This window comes from Pristiophorus japonicus, chromosome 3 (assembly GCF_044704955.1).
Source record: "Pristiophorus japonicus isolate sPriJap1 chromosome 3, sPriJap1.hap1, whole genome shotgun sequence".
NCBI lineage: Eukaryota > Metazoa > Chordata > Chondrichthyes > Pristiophoridae > Pristiophorus > Pristiophorus japonicus.
In genome coordinates this window covers 237,291,870-237,317,644 of record NC_091979.1, presented here as the reverse complement: position 1 = coordinate 237,317,644, position 25,775 = coordinate 237,291,870, and the positions used below count along the sequence as shown (strand labels likewise).

The following is a 25,775-nucleotide window of genomic DNA, read 5'->3' as shown; positions in this document are numbered from 1 at the left end:
GGTTGACTTATGAGGAAAGGTCGAGTAGGTTGGGCCTCTACTTATTGGAATTCAGAAGAATCAGAGGTGATCTTATCAAAACATATAAGATTATGAGGGTGCTTGACAAAGTGGATGCAGAGAGGATGTTTCCACTGATGGGGGAGACTGGAACTAGGGGGCAGTCTCAGAATAAGGAGTCGCCTATTTAAAACAGAAGAGGAGGAATTTCTTCTTTGATGGTTGTGAATCTTTGGAATTCTCTGCCCCAGAGAATTGTGGAGGGTGGGTCATTGAATATATTTAAGGTGGAGATAGACAGATCTTTGAACGATAAGGGAATAAGGGGAGCGGGCAGGGAAGTGGATATGAGTCCATGATCGGATCAGCCATGATCGTATTAAATGGCGGAGCAGGCTCGAGGGGCCAAATGGCCTACTCCTGCTCCTGCTCCTATTTCTTATGCTCTTATGTAAGAAAGTTAATATTCTGCGAGCTTATTTTATCTGTTGGTAATGGGTAAATTGTCGAGAATCAATAAAAGTTAATAAAATAGTAACACCAGAAAGGTTATGTGCGTGAGAGAGAGAGGTAGATAAATAATTGATTTGATATTGGAGGTGCAAGAAGGAAATGATAGGAATTGCATTTATATAGTACCCTTCACAACCTCAGGATGTCTCAAAACGCTTAGCGGCCTCTTTTGATAACAGATAATCTGTTTAGTGATGATGGTTGAGATATAAATGTTGGCCAGGACACCGGGGATAACTCCCCTGCTCTTCTTCGCATAGTGCCGTGGGATCTTTTACGCCCACCTGAGAGCGCGCAGACAGTGCCTCGGTTTAACATCTCATCTGAAAGACGGCGCCTCCGACAGTGCAGCACTCGCTCAGCTCTGCACTGAGAGTGTCAGCTTAGATTTTATGTGCTCAAGTCCCTGGGACTTGAACCCTAACCTTCTGGCTCAGGAGGCGAGAGTGTGTTACCCACTGAGCACAGGCTAACACCCAAGGGGTTACAGAGCCAGAACTCAATGTACAGGTATATGACTGAAGTGCAACCACATATATGTCGTAGATGCAGGTAATTGCAGGAACTGGACAAGTGAGTGGAGGAGCAAGATGGGAGGACATACCTATGTTAAATAAATATGGGTGGGAGGGGTGGGGGGGGGGGGGGAAGAAAGAGGAAGGGAAAGGAATATACCTATCTTATAGGAGCACATTTGGAGGACTAGAAATTTGAATATTCTCATTTTGTTCTTCCGTTTTTCTCAAAAATGAGCATGGCACACATCTGGATAGTTTTTATTTTAACCTTGCCTATTCCATGCTTACTTTGTCAGGTAAAAGCAGATGCAGCCTGTCCCAGTGAAATCAATGGAAACATATCACTGAGAAAATGATTTTTTTTCATGGCACATGTGATGCTTGAACTCTTTACTACAGATTCAAATTGGACCCGACACTGATATTTTTTTGATTGCATCCTGTAAGGATTTATAATCGATATTAACGACTTGGAAGAAGGGACTGAGTGTAACGTAGCCAAGTTTGCTGACGATACAAAGATGGGAGAAAAAGCAATGTGTGAGAAGGACACAAAAAATCTGCAAAAGGACATAGACAGGCTAAGTGAGTGGGCAAAAATTTGGCGGATGGAGTGTAATGTTGGAAAGTGTGAGGTCATGCACTTTGACAGAAAAAAATCAAAGAGGAAGTTATTTAAATGGAGAAAGATTGCAAAGTGCCGCAGTACAGCGGGACCTGGAGGTATTTGCGCATGAAGCGCAAAAGGATAGTGCAGGCACAGCAAGTGATCAGGAAGGCCAATGGTATCTTGGTCTTTATTGCAAAAGGGATGGAGTATAAAAGCAGGGAAGTCTTGCTACAGCTATACAGGGTATTGGTGAGGCCACACCTGGAATACTGCGTACAGTTTTGGTTTCCATATTTACGAAAGGATATACTTGCTTTGGAGGCAGTTCAGAGCAGGTTCACTAGGTTGATTCTGGGGATGAGGGGGTTGACTTATGAGGAAAGGTTGAGTAGGTTGGGCCTCTACTCATTGGAATTCAGAAGAATGAGAGGTGATCTTATCGAAACATATAAGATTATGAGGAGGCTTGACAAGGTGGATGCAGAGAGGATGTTTCCACGATGGGGAAGACTAGAACTAGAGGGCATGATCTTAGAATAAGGTGCTGTCCATTTAAAACAGAGATGAGGAGAAATTTCTTCTCTCAGAAGGTTGTAAATCTGTGGAATTCGCTGCCTCAGAGAGTTGTGGAAGCTGGGGCATTGAATAAATTTGACAGAAATAGACAGTTTCTTAACGATAAGGGAATAAAGGGGTTATGGGGAGCGGGCAGGGAAGTGGACCTGAGTCCATGATCAGATCAGCCATCATCTTATTGAATGGTGGAGCAGGCTCGAGGGGCCGTATGGCCTACTCCTGCTCCTATTTATTATCTTATCTTATCTAAGGTATTTTTGTGATAGTTGCAATAAATGGTTCTTTTTTGTTAAATGCTTGAATTCACTCCATTATCATTTTTTTTCCCCCTTTCTCCACGACCTTATTTTGGGATAGTCTCAACCGAGAGCAGAGTTGGCAAAGGCCCCTCAATCTCGGATGTGCTCACAACTTTAGACTGAATTGGCAATTTGTTTTGAAAGTCGTTGCTGGTTTACAAAGGAATGACTTCCATTCAGCTAGCACTTCATCACGGCTCTCAGAAACGTCTGCAAACACTTTGCATGCGATGAGTCAACAGTGACTGTCGTTTTATGTGGACAAGCACGGCAAGATCCCGCAGGCGGATGACTGACCCAGTTTTTTTTGGTGGTGTTAAGTTTAATGAAGGAATGTTGGCCAGAACACTGAGTGAACTCCCCACAAACGTCAGCGAGTTGTTACGATCTGGAATGTGCTGCCTGAGAGGATGCTGGAAGCAGATTCAATAGTAACTTGCAAAGGGGAATTGGATAAATACTTATGAATTGGAAAAATTTGCAGGGCTGTGGGGGAAAAAGCAGGGGCCACCAAGGAAGCCGCTAAAACCAGCGGTAGCTCGGCTCAGGATGTCCAGGTCTCCGCAGCCGTCGGATTTGCACAACAACCTGCATTTTATGTAACGCCTTTAACGTAGTAACAATAATCCAAGGCGCTTTGACAGCAAAATTTGATACCGAGTCACAGGAGTTTTCAGGGCGGGTTTTAAAGAGTGTCTCAAAGGAGGAAAGAGAGGTAGCGAGGCGAAGAGGTTTAGGGAGGGAATCCCAGAGTTTGGGGCCCAGGCAGCTGAAGACGGGTTGTGTAGAGGACACAGAGAGGCTGCAAAGAGATTTAGATAGGTTAAGCGAATGGGCTAAGGTTTGGCAGATGGAATACAATGTCCGGAAATGTGAGGTTATCCACCTTGGGGGAAAAAAAAACAGTAAAAGGGATTATTATTTGAATGGGGAGAAATTACAACATGCTGCAGTGCAGAGGGACCTGGGGGCCCTTGTGCATGAATCCCAAAAAGTTAGTTTGCAGATGCAGCAGGTAATCAGGAAGGCCAATGGAATGTTGGCCTTCATTGCGAGAGGGATGGAGTACAAAAGCAGGGAGGTCCTGCTGCAACTGTACAGGGTATTGGTGAGGCCGCACCTGGAGTACTGCGTGCAGTTTTGGTCACCTTACTTAAGGAAGGATATACTAGCTTTGGAGGGGGTACAGAGACGATTCACTAGGCTGATTCCGGAGATGAGGGGGTTACCTTATGATGATAGATTGAGTAGACTGGGTCTTTACTCGTTAGAGTCCAGAAGGATGAGGGGTGATCTTATAGAAACATTTAAAATAATGAAAGGGATAGACAAGATAGAGGCAGAGAGGTTGTTTCCACTGGTCGGGGAGACTAGAACTAGGGGGCACAGCCTCAAAATACGGGGGAGCCAATTTAAAACCGAGTTGAGAAGGAATTTTTTCTCCCAGAGGGTTGTGAATCTGTGGAATTCTCTGCCCAAGGAAGCAGTTGAGGCTGGCTCATTGAATGTATTCAAATCACAGATAGATAGAATTTTAAGCAATAAGGGAATTAAGGGATATGGGGAGCAGGCGGGTAAGTGGAGCTGAGTCCACGGCCAGATCAGCCATGATCTTGTTGAATGGCGGAGCAGGCTCGAGGGGCTAGATGGCCTACTCCTGTTCCTAATTCTTATGTTCTTATGTAAGGCACAGCCACCAATGGTGGAGCGATTAAAATCCAGAGCTGCTCAAGAGGCCCGAATTGGAGCAGCGTAGTTATCTCCATAACATTAGCTCTGGGAGTGCTGTGATCGGGCAGATACAATACCAAAGCCCCTTCCCTCCCTTCAGAACTGGAAGCGGTGTGGTTGTGCCTTGACCAACGTAAGTAAAGCAGAGGACAGAGGTGAACAGGTCAGTTAAGTGAGCTGCAGCGAAGAGGGACATCACCAAGGTCCAGGTCGGTGGTTGGAGCGTGGGCAGATACAGCAGGAGCGGCGAGGCCGGGGCGAAGGAGCGGCGAGAGATTGTAGAGGGATGTGATCGGGGCCCAGAAGAGGCGAGGGCCCAGGGGCAGCACGGGCCAGCCCACACTGTGATATGTGCGCGCACTAGGTCTGTGCAGCAGAGCAGGTCTCCAGTCATCTTGGTTAATCCTTGCCACTGGACCAAGACCTAGCTCTGTCAAGCCCGTGTGGTGGCTGGTGTGCAACGGCTACCCTATGTTAAAAAAAATCTACGAACAGGCATCTTCCACCCTTCAGGATGTAGTTCAGGACCTGGAATATTAGGTCCTTCATTGAAACACCTGTGAACTCATCCCTTTTTTTTGGCGTGGAAGCAAGTCATCCTCGTTTCGAGGGACTGCCTATGATGATAAGTGAGCTGCAAAGACAGCAAGAGATTAAGGGAGGGAAAAAAAAAATAATCTCGGGTCCTTTGTACCACATTTAACACGATTTACACATCAAAAACGTTTGTGACAGTTAACTGGTAGGGAAGCAAGGATTTAACAGGAGACGCAAAGTCACGATTGTCATTGCTTCCAATTAAACTGTTAAAACACAGTTGCAGTAGGGTCGGTAGTTAAATACAGCTGCAATACTACATGCAAGGACACGGTCTGGTACTTACCATGTGGACTCTGACAGAAGCATATTTGTAATGGAATCACTCAAACGTTAAAGAAAATAGCATACTACTTTTCCCTGCTACCCCACCCCTTCCCGTGGGCTTTTGATTGTGATGTAGTCAAAATGCATAAAGCCCCAAGAAATTACGAGCACAGAAGGCAATTCAAATTCAGAAGTAGTGCAGAGTCAAGCTTGCATGCAGGGGAAGAGGGGACCACATTACGTGATACCAACCTTTCCCTTTTTCAGAACTCTCATGTGACACACAATCTTCTCCACATCACCCTTTTGGCCAAAGTACAGCCAAATATACTGCTGCCACTTATACCGACACTCCACTGCCGCACTGGGGGAACCCTGCATTGTTGGAGGTGCGTTCTGCAAATGAGAAGTGGCTCCCCAATAGTTTGGAGCTCTGGCAGATGGCTAGGACAGTCCATAATAAAATTGTGATGATCTGGAATGGCACTGCCTGAAAGGGCGGTGGAAGCAGATTCAATAGTAACTTTCAAAAGGGAATTGGATCGCTACTTAAAAAGAAAAAGATTGTAGGTCAATGGGGAAAGAATGGGGGAGTGGGACTAATTAGTAATTCCCCCCCACTCCCAGAGAAGTCTGCGCTCCTCTAATTCTGCCTTCCCAAGCATCCCTGATTATAATATCTCAATCATTGGTGGCCATGCCTTCTGTTGCTTAGGCCCCAAAAGCTCAGGAATTCCCTGCCGAAACCTCTCTACCTCTCTTTCCTCCTTCAAGACATTCCTTAAAACCTACCTCTTTGACCAAGCTTTTGGTCACCTGCGCTAATTTTTACTTATGCGGTTCGGTGTCAAATTTTTAATCGCCTAACACTCTTGTGAAACACCTTGGGACGTTTCACTACGTTAAAGGCGCTATATAAATACAAGTTGTTGTTGCATAGGCATGATGGGCAGAATGGCCTTCTTCTGCGCTGTAAGATTCTATGATAATAACATGTAATTTTTGTATATCGTCTTCAACCTACAGTCAAAACTCATTCCTGCACTCTTCATCCCAGGACCTTTATTACTTCCAGACATGTTCAAGGACTGAATACATTGAACTTCGGATAAGGGGTCAGCCAGTTAGGTCTGTGATGAGGAGAAATTTCTTCACTCAGAGGGTTGGTGATGTTTGGAATTCTCTGCCCGAGAAGGCTGTGGATGCCCAGCCCTCGAGTATATTCAAGACAGATCGAGATTTTTGGATATTAAGGGAATCAAGGAATATGGGGGTAGGGTGGGAAGGTGGAGTTGAGGAAGATCAGTCATGACCTTACTGAATGGTGGAGCAGGCTCGAGGGGCTGAATGGCCGACTCCTGCTCCTATTTCTTATGTTCTTAGTATGTGGAAACAAGAACAATTTGTATTTATATAGCGCCTTTAACGTAGGGAAATGTCCCAAGGTGCTTCACAGGAGTATTACGAGATAAAAAAATTGACACCGAGAGGCATAAGTAGAAATTAGTGCAGGTGACCAAAAGCTTGGTCAAAGAGGTAGGTTTTAAGGAGCGTCTTGAAGGAGGTAGAGGGGCAGAGAGATTGAGGCAGGGAGTTCCAGAGCTCGGGGCCTAGGCAACAAAAGGCACAAACACCAATGGTGGAGCGATTATAATCAGGAATGCTCAAGAGGGCAGAATTAGAGGAGCGCAGACATCTCGGGGGGTGGGGGGGGCTGGAGGGGGCTGGAGATTACAGAGATAGGGAGGGGCGAGGCCATGGAGGGATTTGTAAATAAGGATGAAAATTTTGAAATTGAGGCGTTGCTTAACCGAAAGCCAATGTAGGTCAGCGAGCACATGGGGTGATGGGTGAGCGAGATTTGGTGCGAGTTTGGACTCGGGCAGTCGAGTTTTGGATGACCTCTAGTTTATGTAGGGTAGAATGTGGGAGGCCGGCCAGGAGTGCGTTGGACTTGACAGACTCGCACCGTTGTGGCTGTAGTGCTTTACAATAACCATCTAGCTTCCCGAGGGGGTGGGCAATAAGGCTGATGAAAGGATGAGCAATGAACAATGACTTCGGCCATCTCAGAGGGTCTGGGAGTGGTTTAAACAGAAAGTAAACCCAGAACAACACTGTCAGATACACCAGGGTGTCAGGGATGTGAAGAACAAATTTAGGTTAGCTGCCAGGAAGCATTTCTTTACACAAAAAGGTCATCAGTGGTTGGAACGGGTTGCTCGGAAGGGTGGCTCGGAACAGGACATGGGACTTATTTAAGCAGCAGGATGTTGTTAACATAGAAACATAGACATAGAAACATAGAAAATAGGTGCAGGAGTAGGCCATTCGGCCCTTCTAGCCTGCACCGCCATTCAATGAGTTCATGGCTGAACATTCAACTTCAGTACCCCATTCCTGCTTTCTCGCCATACCCCTTGATCCCCCTAGCAGTAAGGACCTCATCTAACTCCTTTTTGAATATATTTAGTGAATTGGCCTCAACAACTTTCTGTGGTAGAGAATTCCACAGGTTCACCACTCTCTGGGTGAAGAAGTTCCTCCGCATCTCGGTCCTAAATGGCTTACCCCTTATCCTTAGACTGTGACCCCTGGTTCTGGACTTCCCCAACATTGGGAACATTCTTCCTGCATCTAACCTGTCTAACCCCGTCAGAATTTTATATGTTTCTATGAGGTCCCCTCTCATTCTTCTGAACTCCAGTGAATACAAGCCCAGTTGATCCAGTCTTTCTTGATAGGTCAGTCCCGCCATCCCGGGAATCAGTCTGGTGAACCTTCGCTGCACTCCCTCAATAGCAAGAATGTCCTTCCTCAGGTTAGGAGACCAAAACTGTACACAATACTCCAGGTGTGGCCTCACCAATGCCCTGTACAACTGTAGCAACACCTCCCTGCCCCTGTACTCAAATCCCCTTGCTATGAAGGCCAACATGCCATTTGCTTTCTTAACCGCCTGCTGCACCTGCATGCCAACCTTCAATGACTGATGTACCATGACACCCAGGTCTCTTTGCACCTCCCCTTTTCCTAATCTGTCACCATTCAGATAATAGTCTGTCTCTCTGATTTTACCACCAAAGTGGATAACCTCACATTTATCCACATTATACTTCATCTGCCATGCATTTGCCCACTCACCTAACCTATCCAAGTCGCTCTGCAGCCTCACAGCATCCTCCTCGCAGCTCACACTGCCACCCAACTTAGTGTCATCCGCAAACTTGGAGATACTACACTCAATCCCCTCATCTAAATCATTAATGTACAGTGTAAACAGCTGGGGCCCCAGCACAGAACCCTGCGGTACCCCACTAGTCACTGCCTGCCATTCTGAAAAGTACCCATTTACTCCTACTCTTTGCTTCCTGTCTGACAACCAGTTCTCAATCCATGTCAGTACACTACCCCCAATCCCATGTGCTCTAACTTTGCACATCAATCTCTTGTGTGGGACCTTGTCGAACGCCTTCTGAAAGTCCAAATATACCACATCAACTGGTTCTCCCTTATCCACTCTACTGGAAACATCCTCAAAAAATTCCAGAAGATTTGTCAAGCATGATTTCCCTTTCACAAATCCATGCTGACTTGGACCTATCATGTCACCTCTTTCCAAATGCACTGCTATGACATCCTTAATAATTGATTCCATCATTTTACCCACTACCGATGTCAGGCTGACCGGTCTATAATTCCCTGTTTTCTCTCTCCCTCCTTTTTTAAAAAGTGGGGTTACATTGGCTACCCTCCACTCCATAGGAACTGATCCAGAGTCAATGGAATGTTGGAAAATGACTGTCAACGCATCCACTATTTCCAAGGCCACCTCCTTAAGTACTCTGGGATGCAGTCCATCAGGCCCTGGGGATTTATCGGCCTTCAATCCCATCAATTTCCCCAACATAATTTCCCGGCTAATAAGGATTTCCCTCAGTTCCTCCTCCTTACTAGACCCCCCGACCCCTTTTATAACCGGAAGGTTGTTCGTGTCCTCCTTCGTGAATACCGAACCAAAGTACTTGTTCAATTGGTCCGCCATTTCTTTGTTCCCTGTTATGACTTCCCCTGATTCTGACTGCAGGGGACCTACGTTTGTCTTTACTAACCTTTTTCTCTTTACATAGGGCCTGATGGACTGCATCCCAGAGTACTTAAGGAGGTGGCCTTGGAAATAGTGGATGCGTTGACAGTCATTTTCCAACATTCCATTGACTCTGGATCAGTTCCTATGGAGTGGAGGGTAGCCAATGTAACCCCACTTTTTAAAAAAGGAGGGAGAGAGAAAACAGGGAATTATAGACCGGTCAGCCTGACATCGGTAGTGGGTAAAATGATGGAATCAATTATTAAGGATGTCATAGCAGTGCATTTGGAAAGAGGTGACATGATAGGTCCAAGTCAGCATGGATTTGTGAAAGGGAAATCATGCTTGACAAATCTTCTGGAATTTTTTGAGGATGTTAACGGAAAGACAGTAGGGCTGGTATTCTGGAAGGATGCGGTCAAATGGATCAAGGAGGTTTATCCGGCTTATCCGGATCGTGTGACCTTGTGACCTTGTGACTTTGCACTCTCCAGTCCTTACAGTATACAATAACCCATTAACTTATTGACTCTAGAATCAGCAAAACTGAAGCTGTAGCTCAGCAAGAGCCATTACCTTCAGGAGAGAATGAGCATGGGTGGGAATGGGAGAGTGAAAGGAAGGAAGGAAAGGATAGTTGGGAGGCCAACACAAAAGTTGATGTCATGTTGTATTTTGATAGACTTTCGAGACTAGCAAAGACTGGGCTGGTAGTAAAAGGTATTAACCTCTGAACCTCTTGAGGCACAACAGAGGTGGCCTCTCAACAACGCTCTCCCTTATCTCCTCTCAACTTTTGACAATAATCTTAATGACCGATGATTTCCAAGCAATTCTAGAGCAGTGGTTGGCAATGTAGAGGAGCCTAAATTTTGAAAGACAATGCTGAAGGAGAATGGCGCTATTGTTGCAGAAATTGTAATTTTAGTCAGTAGGTACAGCCACAGGAATAACATGCTGCTTGTAGCTGTGTGCTGTCAGCTGTGGCTCAATGGATAACACTCACACCTCCAAGTCAGTGGGTTCAAGCCCCGCTCCAGAGACATGAGCACCAAAATCTAGGCGGACACTCCCAGTGCGGTGCTGAGGGAGTGCTGCACTGTCGGAGGTGTCGTTTCTCGGATGAGACGTTAAACTGAAGCCATGTCTGCCCTCTCAGGTGGATGTAAAAGATCCCATGGCTCTATTCGAAGAGGAGCAGGGGAGTTATCCCCAGTGTCCTGGGGCCAATATTTATCCCTCAATCAACATAACAAAAACAGATTATCTGGTCATTATCACATTGCTGTTTGTGGGAGCTTGCGTTGCGCAAATTAGCTGCCCAGTTTCCTACATTACAACAGTAAAACGCTTTGGGATGTCCAGTGCTCGTGAAAGGCGCTATACAAGAACATAAGAATTAGGAGCAGAAGTAGCCCATTCGGCCTCTCGAGCCTGCTCCGCCATTCAATAATGGCTGATCTTCTACCTCAACGCCACTTTCCTGCACTATCCCCATATCCCTCGATTCTCTTAGTATCCAAATGCAAGTCTTTTCCTTTGTTTTTGTAGCCCTGGCAAGGACTGTGGCTTTTCTCAATCATTTGCTGACGGTCGTGAAAGGATGCGCAAGAGGCAGGGTAGAGAGTGGACTCGAATAACCAGTGCCACCTGTGCCTGATGCATATTACACAGATTTTTCCCTCCCTGCTACTCCCCCACCACCCAAACCCCCCCCTCGATCACCGTTTCCTCTCCCAAACTTCTTAATGCTAGGAAGCAGAGCAAAATGCAGAGAGCTTGAATTTAATGGCTTCCTGTCATTTGCCAAAGACTGGAGTCATTTGATGAAACAAAGAAAACACTGAATGGCGCGAGCTGGCTCGACAGAAACATTTGTAACACAAAACATGACCCCCTTTCAGCCTACAATCAGCTACACAGACAGGTTAGCTGAATTTGAAACAGTGGACTATAGGCTCGGTTCATGTAAATTCAGGAAACTGCTTCGACAAGATTAAATGGCCGTGCCAGATTCAATCAGGGCACTGCCCGGCTTGGCTCAAGTGGCAAACACCTCTGTCTCAAGCACTAGAACTCTTAACTGCTCTTACCGAGTGTGTCAGCTTGTTTAAAACATCTAACTCCCATGATTCTGGGCGCAGTCGCTATCTGAAGGCTGCGATTCATTCAGAGTGGGACGCAGGTAGAACAAAGAGCTCTCAGTCCCCCATTTATGGTGGTCGCCAGAGAAAAGTGGATGGCGATGCCCGGTGTACTGCACAACACAGAGGCTATACTTTCCCCAGGACTTCTGCATGGTTATCCAAGCTATACAGTCCTTTTATTGCAATACAGACAGAAAGAACTTGCATTTATAGAGCGCCTTTCGCAACCTCAGGTCGACCCAAAGCGTTTACAGCAATTAAGTACTTTTGGGAGTGTAGTCACTGTTGTAGTGTGGGAAACGCGGCAGCCAATTTGCACACAGCAAGCTCCCACACACAGTAATTTGATAATGACCAGATAATCTGGTTTTGTTATGTTGAACGCGGGCTAGAACACCGGTTATCACATGGTTTTGGGTGGGGTGGGGAGAGTATATGCGATCGCCATTGTGTGGAACAGGCCCAATGGACCAGATGGTCTTTACCTGTCCGTCATTGTTCATATGTTCGTTTATCTCGCCTGCTCTTCTTCGGAATAGTGCCAGGGGGTCTTTTACTTTCAGCTCAGAGGGCAGACGGGGCCTCGGTTTAATGTCTCATCCGAAAGATGGCACCTCTGACACTGCGGCGCTCCCTCAGCACTGCACTGGGAGCGTCAGCTAGATTTTTGTGCTCAAGTCTCTGGAGTGGGACTTGAACTCACAACCTTCTGACTCAGGCAAGAGTGCTGCCCACTGAGCCACGGCCGATACGGATGTGAAGCTGTCGGATTGTCATAAAAACCCAACTGGTTCACTAATGTCCTTCAAGGAAGGAAACCTGAAGAGCAGGGGAGTTATGTCCTGGGCCAATATTTATCCCTCAAGCAACATAACAAAAACAGATTAATCTAGTCATTATCACATTGCTGTTTGTGGGAGCTTGCTGTGCGCAAATTGGCTGCCGCGTTTCCTACATTACAACAGTGACTACACTTCAAAGAGAACTTCATTAGCTGTAAAGCGCTTTGGGACGTCCTGAGGTCATGAAAGGCGCTGTATAAAGCCAAGTCTCTCTCGCATGGTCACTTTTACTGATACCAGCATTGAATTGAAATGCTCAAACTGGCATGATGGGACTTAAACTTGCATTCCACTGGATTACAGGTCAAGTGACATAACCTCTGCTGCTGGACATACCAAAAACAGATACTATAAATCCACATTTTTCTTGCACTACCTCTGCACAGCGCAAATTGTTTTCAGAATGTCCTCTCTCAAATCCCTCCAAAACTGGGGCTCGAAGTTGCTGCCTCTATTCACGCCCCGCTGGGGCGGTAATGGTTTCTGGGCGGGCGGCCAGCTCCCAGCGCCTCGCCGGGAAATTAGTTGCCGGTTGTGCAGGGGCACGGAGCAGCACCGCCCGGGAGTGTCAAGCTGGCTTGCAACGGCGTTGTCTTCGACTGCACAGTGGGATGTCCTGAGGTGGTGAAAGGCGCTGTAGAAATGCAAGTCAGTCAGTCTTTCTGTCCCAATTATGTCACCAGCGCGCAGTACGTAAAGAAAAATATCCTACTGTCAGTAGAAAGAAACTTGGGATGTTACCATCAAATGTTAATCTTTTGAACCGCTCCAATTCTTTTTGTGAATTTTATCTTCCAACAAATTGCTGGGGTATAGAATGACTACCATTTCAGGCACCCTATGTCAGCATCAAACACTCCCAGGGCAGGTACAGCACGGGTTAGATACAGAGTAAAGCTCCCTCTACATTGTCCCATCAAACACTCCCAGGGCAGGTACAGCGCAGGGTTAGATACAGAGTAAAGCTACATGATAACATCAAGCATTCACAGCTCAACAACAGCATCAACTTGAGGCGAAATAAAGCTCCTTTTATACTGTCCAGCAAGCACTCTTTGTCGGTCCCTGCCGGGTTATATGTAGATTAATGCTCACTCTCCCTGCACCAACACTGTGGCCCAGCTCCAGCAGCCCCTACTGCACGTAGTCACTTAAGTTTAAAAGGCGGAATCGTGGTAAAGATTCCTCTTGAAATGGAGCGTAACCGGATAACATTTTTCATCTCAGTGCCAAATAACAGGACTAGAACCCTTCATCAGGAAAATCATTTCGCAAAACTATTGGGAAGACACGACTAGGAGCTGTAAAAATGAAAAGAACACTATGTGCAATTTCTCTGGTTTGCAACCAAGAGGAGATTATGAAAACTGCAAGTTTATTATGCAGAACACCTGCACTGCTGTCCTTCCACAGCTCGGACCGAGACACAAATCCAAATCAGAAGAAATCAGTTACCATCCACTCAACGGAGCCCAAAAGCCACAAAAAAACATTGCAAAAACTACACTTGGGGGAACAGAGTAAGGGAACCTATCTAATTGATGTTCTATTATTGACCTTTTTTTGCCCTCCCAAGTGCAGGACCCACAGAAAGATGATCATTATAGGCAGTCCCTCGAAATCAAGGAACACTTGCTTCCACTCCAAAAGTGAGTTCTCAGGTGATTGAACAGTCCAATACGGGAATTACAGTCTCTGTCACAGGTGGGACAGATAGTCGTTGAAGGAAAGGGTGGGTGTGGAGTTTGGTTTGCCGCACGCTCCTTCCGCTGCCCGCGCTTGTTTTCTGCATGCTCTCGGCGATGAGACTCGAGGTGCTCAGTGCCCTCCCGGATGCACTTCCTCCACTTAGGGCGGTCTTTGGCCAGGGACTCCCAGGTGTCAGTGAGGATGTTGCACTTTATCAGGGAGGCTTTGAGGGTGTCCTTGAAACATTTCCTCTGCCCACCTTTGGCTCGTTTGCCGTGAAGGAGTTCTGAGTAGAGCGCTTTTATTGGGAGTCTCGTGTCTGGCCTGCGGACAATGTGGCCTGCCCAGCGGAGCTGATCAAGTATGGTCAGTGCTTCAATGCTGGGGATGTTGGCCCGGTCAAGGATGCTAATGTTGGTGCATCTGTCCTCCCTTAGCCACCTCATCTTTCTTCAATCATCGCCCCGGTAGCGACCAGCCGTCTGATCGACGCCTCCTGTAGCTGCCGGTATTTCCGCCCGGCGATACTGCAGGGAGGCAAAACTCAATTTCAGGGTCGGATGCTCGCGGCGATGACATCATGATCTCTGGGCGCAAAGCTGTGCGCCACCGCTAAACCCCTGCCCAATATGGCAGGAATCGTTGCCAGCATACCCCCTGGTCAGTAATGCTAACAGGAGGCGCAAATCCATTGAATTTCGCCCCCAATAGAAAGAAATCTATTATTAAGGTTCGCGTTAACTTGTGTCCAAAGAGCAGAGACTTGTAGACAAGTCTCTGTAGCAGCTTTAGCTGCCTTCACCCAATAATAAGCGATGAAATATAAAGATTGCAATAGAAAGAGTGGAAGAGAGAAAGAGAAGGAAACAAGCAGAGAAACATTACAGGAAGAGACAAACACTATTTTGATTTTATTTTCTGCAAGCAATGCCACAGACAATCGCTAGAATGCTTAAATTTACTGCAAAAAATCCTTGGACATTTTCAGCCTTACGTGGAATACCTGCTTAACCCATGCAGCAAGATTAAATGAAGCAGTATCGGGGAGAATGTGATTCCCACTTACCGTAGTTGTTCGTGGGATAACGTTTCCGCAGTTTTTCGGTCAGCTTGGAGACTTTGCTCCTGATGGGCTCGTTCTTATTAAAGAATCCATTGTCTTGCATGGTCAGATCGTAATCCCCACTGCACTGAGGACCGTCGTCATCCTCCTAAACACAGCAACACAAAATAATGATAACCATCAAATCTGGAAGCCCCCACAAGTTTTAATTAAATCCAAGATATAGCAAGTGAACTTGGGAGGAAACGCCAAGAGCCTTCGCAATTGGTTCCCAAGCTTTTTGTCCATGGACGCCGCTTAAACATTGCCATGGAACCACGTATAATAAATGCACATCCCCATTTATTTGCAATTTATCTCACTTTGCTGAGACCAGAAGATTTCGATGTTCTGATTTAGGATTCATTGCCAATGAGGCAACAGCACACAGGTACATCTCTTTCCAAACATACAGGCCACAAAACTCACACAGGACAAATCAGTGAATAAGAAATACAAGCAAAAGCAGGGCTGAATTTGTTAAGTCGTCATGAGACAGGATTGCCAAGACTCATGCAGGCCACAAGCAGTCCATGGGTGGTGGTTTGAACAATGGTGCCTGGCTTGAATAAGGTTATTGGGTGACACATCACATCACAGCAGCAACAGGGAGACAGCCTGGTCTGAAGTTGATATGCACCCAATATAGGCTCCCAATCCAACCCCAAAAAGCCTGATGTTGCTGGACAAGAAAACATGTCCCCTTTTTTTTTTAATAAACAAAAGCACCCCAAATATATAGTGAAACAAGTGTAATGCGTGCAGGTTCGGGATTTAACCTGTGAACTACTAACTGGAGGATTACTCTGGGCAGTTCTGCTACACGAGGAGCGCTATAAAAAAATCATCCTGATCATAGAATCATAGCAATTTACAGCACGGAAGGAGGACATTACGACCCATAGTGTCCGTGCCAGTTGACCAAGAGCTATCCAGCCTAATCCCACTTTCCAGCTCTTGATCCGTAGTCCTGTAGGTTACAGCACTTCAAGTGCACATCCAGGTATCATTTAAATGTGGTGAAGCTTTCTGCCTCTACCACCCTGCCTTTCAGGCAGTGAGTTCCAGACCCCCACCATCCTCTGGGTGAAAACATTTCCCCTCAAATCCCCTCTAAACCTCCCTCCAATTACTTTAAATCTATGCCCCTTGGTTGTTTGACCCCTCTGCCAAGGGAAACAGGTCCTTCCTATCCACTCTATCCAGGCCACCTCAATTTTATACACCTCAATTTGGTCTCCCCTCAGCCTCCTCTGTTCCGAAGAAAACAGACCCAGCCTATCCAATCTTTCCTCATAGCTAAAATTCTCCAGTCCAGGCAACATCTTGTAAATTTCCTCTTCACCCTTTCCAGTGCATTCACATCCTTCCTGTAATGTGGTGACCAGAACTGCACACAGTACTCCAGCTGCGGCCTAACCAGTGTTTTATACAGTTCAAGCATAACGTCCTTGCTCTTGTATTCCATGCCTTGACTAATAAAGGCAAGTATTCCATATGCCTTCTTAACCACCTTATCTACCTGGCCTGCTACCTTCAGGGTTCTGTGGACCTGCACTCCAAGATCCCTGATGAAAGAAAGACTTGCATTTACAACACCCATTTCAGAAATGTCTCAAGTGTTTCACATACAATTACTTTGAAGTGCAGCGATTGCCGTTATGCAAGTAAATGTGACTGTTCATTTTACTTGCAGCAAGATCACTCAAACAGCAACGAGCTGAATGAGTAGCTCATCGACGCTGTGTTTGTTTTGAGTAACCTTTCAAGGTATTCGCATTTTGAGCGAGAGATGCCTTTGTAGTTGTAGATGTGAAGTTGGCATATTTGGATGGCTGGGACTACATATAGTTTTCTTTGATTCTGGAGAACACCGTTCGCATTGCTTGTTTGCTACTGTCGATTTAACGGCACGGTCGGTGTCCTTTGAGACGTCATTACTTGTGATCTAAGATTACGTAGCAGGGTGGGCCGCAAGCAAGCGGTCATCATCCACCCGTCTCAAATACAAAAGGCCTTTCTGGACCGTCGCCGAAGCCCTTCAGCGATCTCCTCTCAGCCTCAATGACCGAGAGCGAAATGCTTGGAAGAACTGCGACATACGGAATGGATTCCTTATTGAGGGCCCCACAGTACAACCTGAAGGAGCAAACCTTCCTCACAAACAGTGGAGAACCATAAACCACTTCAGAACCGGTCATGGTCGATGCTGCCACCTTCTCCATAGGTGGAAGATTAAAGCCTCCCCATCATGTGACTGTGGAACTCCTAATCAGACCCTGGAGCTAATCATTGAGCACTGCCCTCGGAGGGAATTCACAGGCAGCCTACAAGATATCCACACTGTTACACCGGAAGCTATGGCCTGGATATCTGACTTAGATACTGACATTTGATTTGCTTTGCTACTGACGTACAAAAGTAGCAGTTATTGTTCAACAATCTATTGTAATATTCGCAGCCTGTGAATTGGAGCTCAGGGGTACTGGCTGTTCTTGTGAGGGGCCTGGGGAGCAGTGGAGGAGAGGCTCTCGTGGGTGAGGCTGCAGGAGAAGCTGGCATTAGACTCCCAGTCGGAGCCAGAGAGGGTCAGCAGGCTGCTGACACTGTAGGTGTTGTCCGGTCTAAGAAACAACAGGTCTCGAATTTGCAGCTCTGGGTCTTTTTCGCGGAAACAGGCCCAGGCTGACGGTCGGCAGGAGTTCGGGCCCGCAGCGACATTCAGGCCTCTCCCCAGCGGCGACCGGATCCCCCCCCTCCAGCGGCAAAAGCTGTGCCTCTCCCTACACGACGGCGTTTGGGCCTCCTCCTCTTCCACGATGGCAGCTGGCCTTTCCCCCTCCTTCAGAGATGACTGGGCCTCTACTCCCCTGCAGTGCTCCAGGTGTGATCTAACCAGGGCTTTGTACAGCTGCAGAGGGCTTGCCGCACCCATGGAGCAATACCAAGGGAGGTAACTTACTATTAACTTTCATTTTAAACTTTAAAACAATTTGAGAAACTTTTATTAAACAATTTAGGAAAACTTTTAAAACTTCAGGAGAAACTTTTAAACAACGTGGAGGAACTTTTAAGAATTATTTGCTTTTAAAATGTTTTTCTAAGGAATTGAATATTGTACCCCAATCTAACTAGAAAAAAGAGTTTGGTGTGTTTTATTAACGTCATTTTCAGTCATCTGAAACCGGATTACTCACGACGATGCCCGGCGAGCAGGTGACCCTCCGACCAGGCTACCAGGACATCACCTGCCACCCCCACCCACCTCCTGCGGCGGGCCTACATCCCTCCAGCGACGCGCTCTCATCCCGCCATCACGGCTATGGCTCTTTCACCCTTCCATTCCTTGCTGTCCTCCCATCCGGAACTCCAGTTGTCAACTGACCTTCCTAATGCCTGCCCCCAACCAAGCCTCGGACCACCCACCATCAAGGGCACTACTTGGCGCCGAGCTTGCGGCCAACATCTCACCATAGGCAATTAGGCCCATACAGCAGTGCCTGGTCTCCAGTCGTCTTGGATCATGCTCAGCTAAGCCCGTGTGGTGGCCGATGTGCAAAGGACTCACGCACAGGCATCTTCCACTCCATTAACATGAAGTTCGGGACCTGGAACGTCAAGACCCTCATGGACAACTCCAACAGTGACAGGCCGGAACGCTACACCTCCATAGTTGCCCGGGAATTTAGACACTTTGACATCGCCATCGCCGCCCTAAGCGAGACCCGGTGGGCAGGGGAAGGCCAGCTCAAGGAACATGGTAGAGGTTACACCTTTTTCTGGAAAGTGAAACCAGAGGAAGAATGCTGCCTTCACAGAGTTGGCTTCGCCATCAAAAATGAGCTGGTCAACTGCCTCAAAGACTTCCCCCGCGGCGTTAACGAATGCCTCATGACTCTTCCACTCACCCTAGCTCAGAACCAATGCGCCACAGTCATCAGTGTGTACGCCCCAGCACTCGATGCAACGGACGAGACCAAAGAGGGTTTTTATTCGAACCTCAAAACATCCCTGTCCTGCGTCCCCGCGGGCGACAAACTGATCCTCCTAAGTGACTTCAACACCAGGGTCGGCAAAGACACAACACTCTGGGGAGGCGTGATTGGCAGAGAGGGAGTAGGGAAAGCCAATTCCAGCGGTACCCCTAATCCTGACAAAATGCCTAGAACATGGACTTCTCATCAACACCTTGTTCCGCCAGAGGGACAAATGTAAGGCATCGTGGCAACACCCTCGCTCCAAAACACTGGCACCTGCTTGATTATGTCATCGTCCGAGCCAGGGATCGCAAGGATGTGTGCATCACCCGCGCCATGACAGGAGCTGATGACTGCTGGATGGACCACCGCCTAATCCGATCCATCATTGACAATAACATAGCCCCAAAGCGGAGGGGACAGCAGAAGCAGTGCCGCAAAAAAGTCAATGCCGGGGCACTTAAAGACCCAGCTAAGAGAGCCTCCATACAGTCAGCGCCTCACAGCTAACCTGGTGTGCCTTGATGACCCTAAGACGCAGAATGGCCACAGCGCTTGGTCTGCCCTCCAGGTCTCCATAACCAGTACCTGTGAAGAGACACTTGGTGACAACCAGAAAACACCAGGACTGGTTTGATGAGAATGATGAGGAGATCCAAGAACTAATAGATCGCAAGCACAGAGCATTTCTGAGCCTCAAGCAACAACCCAACTCGGGAGCAGCAAAGCAATTACAGGCGGCTCAAGGCTGAGGTCCAACAAAAAACCTGGGACCTAAAGAACAGGAGGTGGATGGAGAAAGCACAGGAGATACAACAACTGGCCGACAACCATGATGATAATGCGAGGATTCTTCATCGTGGTCAAGGCCACCTACGGTCCAAACTCCCAAGGCCCCACCCCACTGCTGGCCAAGAACGGGTAAAACACTCATCAAGGGAGCATTTAAACTAATATGGCAGGGGGATGGGAACCTATGTAGCGAGATAGGGCGAAGTAATATGGCGTCAGAAACAGATGGTAGAAAGGTAAAAAGCAATAGTGGAAGGCCGAGTAAACAAAGGCAAGAAATAAAAAGGGCCACACTACATCATAATTCTAAAAGGACAAAGGGCAAAGGGTGTTAAAAAAACAAGCCTGAAGGCTTTGTGTCTTAATGCAAAGAGTATCCATAATAAAGTGGATGAATTAACTGTGTAAATAGATGTTAACAGATATGATGTCATTGGGATTACAGAGACGTGGCTCCAGGATGATCAGGGCTGGGAACTCAACATCCATGGGTATTCAACATTCAGGAAGGATAGAATAAAAGGAAAAGGAGGTGGGGTAGCATTGCTGGTTAAAGAGGAGATTAATGCAATAGTTAGGAAGGACATTAGTTTGGATGATATGGAATCTATATGGGTAGAGCTGCAGAACATCAAAGGGCAAAAAACGTTAGTAGGAGTTGTGTACTGACCTCCACACAGTAGTAGTGATGTTGGGGAGGGCATCAAACAGGAAATTAGGGGTGCATGCAATAAAGGTGCAGCAGTTATCATGGGTGACTTTAATATGCATATAGATTGGGCTAACCAAACTGGAAGCAATACGGTGGAGGAGGATTTCCTGGAGTACATAAGGGATGGTTTTCTAGACCAATATGTCGAGGAACCAATTAGGGGGGGGAAGTCATCTTAGACTGGGTGTTGTGTAATGAGAGAGGATTAATTAGCAATCTCTGTGTGAGGCCCCTTGGAAAAGAGTGACCATAATATGGTGGAATTCTACATTAGGATGGAGAATGAAACAGTTAATTCAGAGACCATGGTCCAGAACTTAAAGAAGGGTAACTTTGAAGGTATGAGGCGTGAATTGGCTAGGATAGATTGGCGAATGATACTTAAGGGGTTGACTGTGGATGGGCAATGGCAGACATTTAGAGACCGCATGGATAAACTACAACAATTGTACATCCCTGTCTGGCGTAAAAATAAAAAAGGGAAGGTGGCTCAACCGTGGCTATCTAGGGAAATCAGGGATAGTATTAAAGCCAAGGAAGTGGCATACAAATTGGCCAGAAATAGCAGCGAACCTGGGGACTGGGAGAAATTTAGAACTCAGCAGAGGAGGACAAAGGGTTTGATTAGGGCAGGGAAAATGGAGTACGAGAGGAAGCTTGCAGGGAACATTAAGACGGACTGCAAAAGTTTCTATAGATATGTAAAGAGAAAAAGGTTAGTAAAGACAAACGTAGGTCCTCTGCAGCCAGAATCAGTGGACGTCATAACGGGGAACAAAGAAATGGCAGACCAATTGAACAAGTACTTTGGTTCGGTATTCACTAAGGAGGACACAAACAACTTTCCGAATATAAAAGGGGTCAGAGGGTCTAGTAAGTAGGAGGAACTGAGGGAAATCCTTATTCGTCAGGAAATTGTGTTGGGGAAATTGATGGGATTGAAGGCCGATAAATCCCCAGGGCCTGATGGACTGCATCCCAGAATACTTAAGGAGGTGGCCTTGGAAATAGCGGATGCATTGACAGTCATTTTCCAACATTCCATAGACTCTGGATCAGTTCCTATGGAGTGGAGGGTAGCCAATGTAACCCCACTTTTTAAAAAAGGACGGAGAGAGAAAACAAGGAATTATAGACCAGTCAGCCTGACATCAGTAGTGGGTAAAATGATGGAATCAATTATTAAGGATGTCATAGCAGCGCAGTTGGAAAGAGGTGACATGATAGGTCCAAGTCAGCTTGGATTTGTGAAAGGGAAATCATGCTTGACAAATCTTCTGGAATTTTTTGAGGATGTTTCCAGTAGAGTGGACAAGGGAGAACCAGTTGATGTGGTGTATTTGGACTTTCAGAAGGCTTTCGACAAGGTCCCACACAAGAGATTAATCTGCAAAGTTAAAGCACACGGGATTGGGGGTAGTGTTCTGACGTGGATTGAGAACTGGTTGGCAGACAGGAAGCAAAGAGTAGGAGTAAATGGGTACTTTTCAGAATGGCAGGCAGTGACTCGTGGGGTACCGCAAGGTTCTGTGCTGGGGCCCCAGCTGTTTACATTGCACATTAATGATTTAGACGAGGGGATTAAATGTAGTATCTCCAAATTTGCGGATGACACTAAGTTGGGTGGCAGTGTGAGCTGCGAGGAGGATGCTATGAGGCTGCAGAGTGACTTGGATAGGTTAGGTGAGTGGGCAAATGCATGGCAGATGAAGTATAATGTGGATAAATGTGAGGTTATCCACTTTGGTGGTAAAAACAGAGAGACAGACTATTATCTGAATGGTGACAGATTAGGAAAAGGGGAGGTGCAACGAGACCTGGGTGTCATAGTACATCAGTCATTGAAGGTTGGCATGCAGGTACAGCAGGCGGTTAAGAAAGCAAATGGCATGTTGGCCTTCATAGCAAGGGGATTTGAGTACAGGGGCAGGGAGGTGTTACTACAGTTGTACAGGGCCTTGGTGAGGCCACACCTGGAGTATTGTGTACAGTTTTGGTCTCCTAACTTGAGGAAGGACATTCTTGCTATTGAGGGAGTGCAGCGAAGGTTCACCAGACTGATTCCTGGGATGGCGGGACTGACATATCAAGAAAGACTGGATTAACTGGGCTTGTATTCACTGGAGTTAAGAATGAGAGGGGATCTCATAGAAACGTTTAAAATTCTGATGGGTTTAGACAGGTTAGATGCAGGAAGGATGTTCCCAATGTTGGGGAAGTCCAGAACCAGGGGTCACAGTCTAAGGATAAGGGGTAAGCCATTTAGGACCGAGATGAGGAGAAACTTCTTCACCCAGAGAGTGGTGAACCTGTAGAATTCTCTACCACAGAAAGTTGTTGAGGTCAATTCACTAAATATATTCAAAAAGGAGTTAGATGTAATCCTTACTACTAGCGGGATCAAGGGGTATGGCGAGAAAGCAGGAATGGGGTACTGAAGTTGCATGTTCAGCCATGAACTCATTGAATGGCAGTGCAGGCTCGAAGGCTTACTCCTGCACCTATTTTCTATGTTTCTATGTTTCTAGGACACCGCGGCTGTCAGGGCCCGCTGGAAGGAGCACTTTGAAGATCTCCTCAATCGAGATTCTGCCTTTGACTCGAGTGTTCTCGACTCCATCCCGCAGCATGCGACCTGCCACCAGCTCAGTGAAACCCCAATGTTGCACGAGATAGGAAACGCCATAAAACAGCTCAAGAACAACAAGGCTACGGGAGCAGATAGAATCCCTGCCTAAGCGCTTTATAAAGTATGGCAGAGTGGCACCGTTGGCGCGGATACATGATCTCATCTCTCTCATCTGGAGGGAGGAGAGCATGCCTAGAGATCTCATAGATGCAGTGATCGTGACCATCTTTAAACAAGGGGACAAGTCCGACTGCTGCAACACAGAGGAATCGCCCTGCTATCAGCCACTGTGAAAGATGTCGCTCGAGTTCTCCTCAACCGTCTTCTCCCAAGGAGCTCCTCCCAGAGTCACAGTGCAGATTTTGTCCCCTACGGGGGCACAACGGACATAATCTTTGCAGCGTGACAGCTGCAGATAAAATGGAGGGAGCAGCGCCAGCCTTTACACACGGCCTTCTTCGACTTTACAAAGGAGAGGGTCTATGGAGCGTCCTCCTCCATTTCGGATGCTCCCAAGTTCGTCAACATCCTTCGCCTTCTCCACGATGACACGCAGGCTATGATCCTTATCAACGGATCCATTACAGATCCAATCCACGACTGGACCAGGGTCAAACAAGGCTGCGTCATCGCCCCAATCCTCTTCTCAATCTTCCTTGCTGCCATGCTCCACCTCACAGTCAACAAGCTCCCCGCTGGAGTGGAACTAAACTACAGAACCAGTGGGAAGCTGTTTAACCTTCGCCGCCTCCAGGCCAGGTCCAAGACCACCCCAACCTCTGTCGTCGAGCTACAGTACGTGGACGACGTCTGTGTCTGTGCACATTCAGAGACTGAACTCCAGGATATTGTCGATTTATTTACTGAGGCATACGAAAGCATGGGCCTTATGCTAAACATCCGTAAGACAAATGTCCTCCACCAGCCTGTCCTCGCCGCACAGCACTGCCCCCCAGTCATCAAGATCCACGGCACGGCCCTGGACAACGTGGACCACTTCCCATACCTCGGGAGCCTCTTAACAAAAGCAGACATTGAAGAAGAGATTCAACACCGCCTCCAGTGTGCCAGCGCAGCCTTCGGCCACCTGAGGAAAAGAGTGTTCGAAGACCAGGCCCTCAAACCACCACCAAGCTCATGGTCTACAGGACTGTAGTAATACCCGTGCCCTCCTGTATGGCTCAGAGGCATGGACCATGTACAGTAGACACCTCAAGTCGCTGGAGGAATACCATCAACGATGTCTCCGCAAGATCCTACAAATCCCCTGGGAGGACAGACGCACCAACGTCAGCGTCCTCGACCAGGCCAACATCCCCAGCATTGAGGCACTGACTACGTTTGGTCAGCTCCGCTGGGCAGGTCACATCGTTCGCATGCCAGACACGAGACTCCCAAAGCAGGCGCCCAACTCGGAGTTCTTTCTCGGCAAACGAGCCAAAGGTGGGCAGAGGAAACATTACAAGGACACCCTTAAAGCCTCCCTGATAAAGTGCGGCATCCCCACCAACACCTGGGAATCCCTGGCCAGGGAGCCCTGAGTGGAGGTGGTGCATCCGGGAGGGCGCGGAGTGCCTCGAGTCTCATCGCCGAGTGCATGCAGAAAACAAGCGCAGGCAGTGGAAGGAACGCGCGGCAAACCTGTCTCACCCTCAACGACTATCTGTCCCACCTGTGACAGGGACTGAGGCTCTCGTATTGGACTGTTCAGCCACCTAAGGACTCATTCTAAGAGTGGAAGCAAGACTTCCTCGATTCCGAGGGACTGTCAATGATGATTGTAGTATTGCCTTAGGGAGGTTGGCCTGGACACAGAGAACACATCTTTGAAATGTGATGTGGGATCTTTAATGTGCAATGGGATAGGTGGACAGGGGCACCTCCAACAGCGTCGTACTCCCTCAGTACGGGACTGGAGTGCCAGCCATAAATATGCGCCCAAGTCTTGAAGTGGGACTCAAATCCATATTGGAGTTTTATTCCCCAATTGCTGCTGAAGGAGAATTTAGTGGGAGGTAGCTGTACATTTAGCTGCATGGACACAGACCCATGGTGTTACCAGTAGCAAATCAGAACTTGATGGCCTCAGGGAAACTAGGGACGATCAATAAATGCTGCCTTGTCAGCAATGCCCACAACCTGAAATAAAACTTTTAGTGAACAATATAATATTTGCTTCTGGGCCAACAGCTCGTCAGCAGAGTCCTTCGATTACAATCAATACTTGTACAGATAAGCTGCCGTCAGAATTGCCACACTAAACTCTGCTAAGAACAGATATGAAGTATTCCAAGGATCAGATAATGCTGCACAAACATTGCTCGCTCAATGCATTAAAAGTCCCGCATGGGATATCAGATTTGTGCAGATATAATAAAATTGTTCTCTCCGTGCAGGATTATCAGTTGCTCCACTGCCGTACTTTTCTCTACATACAGCAAAACTCTATTTGGCCATTCGGAATATAGAAATAGGACGAGGCCATCCAGCTCCTCGAGCCTGTTTCGCCATTCAATTAGACCCTGGCCGATCTGCATTTTAACTCCATCTACCCGCCTTGGTTCCGAAACTATATTAGCTCCCAACTCCACATTCTGACTCCCTACTCCATCCCCACAGCTCACCCTCCCAGTTCTCAGTTCCCCAGGTTCCATAGGGCAATATTCGCATGATAGGCATTCACA

General features: G+C 47.3%; 1 protein-coding gene across 1 annotated transcript in view; it reads right to left on the bottom strand.

Moving 5' to 3' along the window:
- LOC139260187 (protrudin-like) overlaps positions 1–25,775 on the bottom strand; it is a 187,511-nt gene that overhangs the window by 73,490 nt on the left and 88,246 nt on the right. The window contains exon 7 of the mRNA XM_070876452.1: positions 14,946–15,090. Coding sequence (XP_070732553.1) covers positions 14,946–15,090 — 145 coding nt within the window. The remainder of the gene's footprint in view (positions 1–14,945; positions 15,091–25,775) is intronic.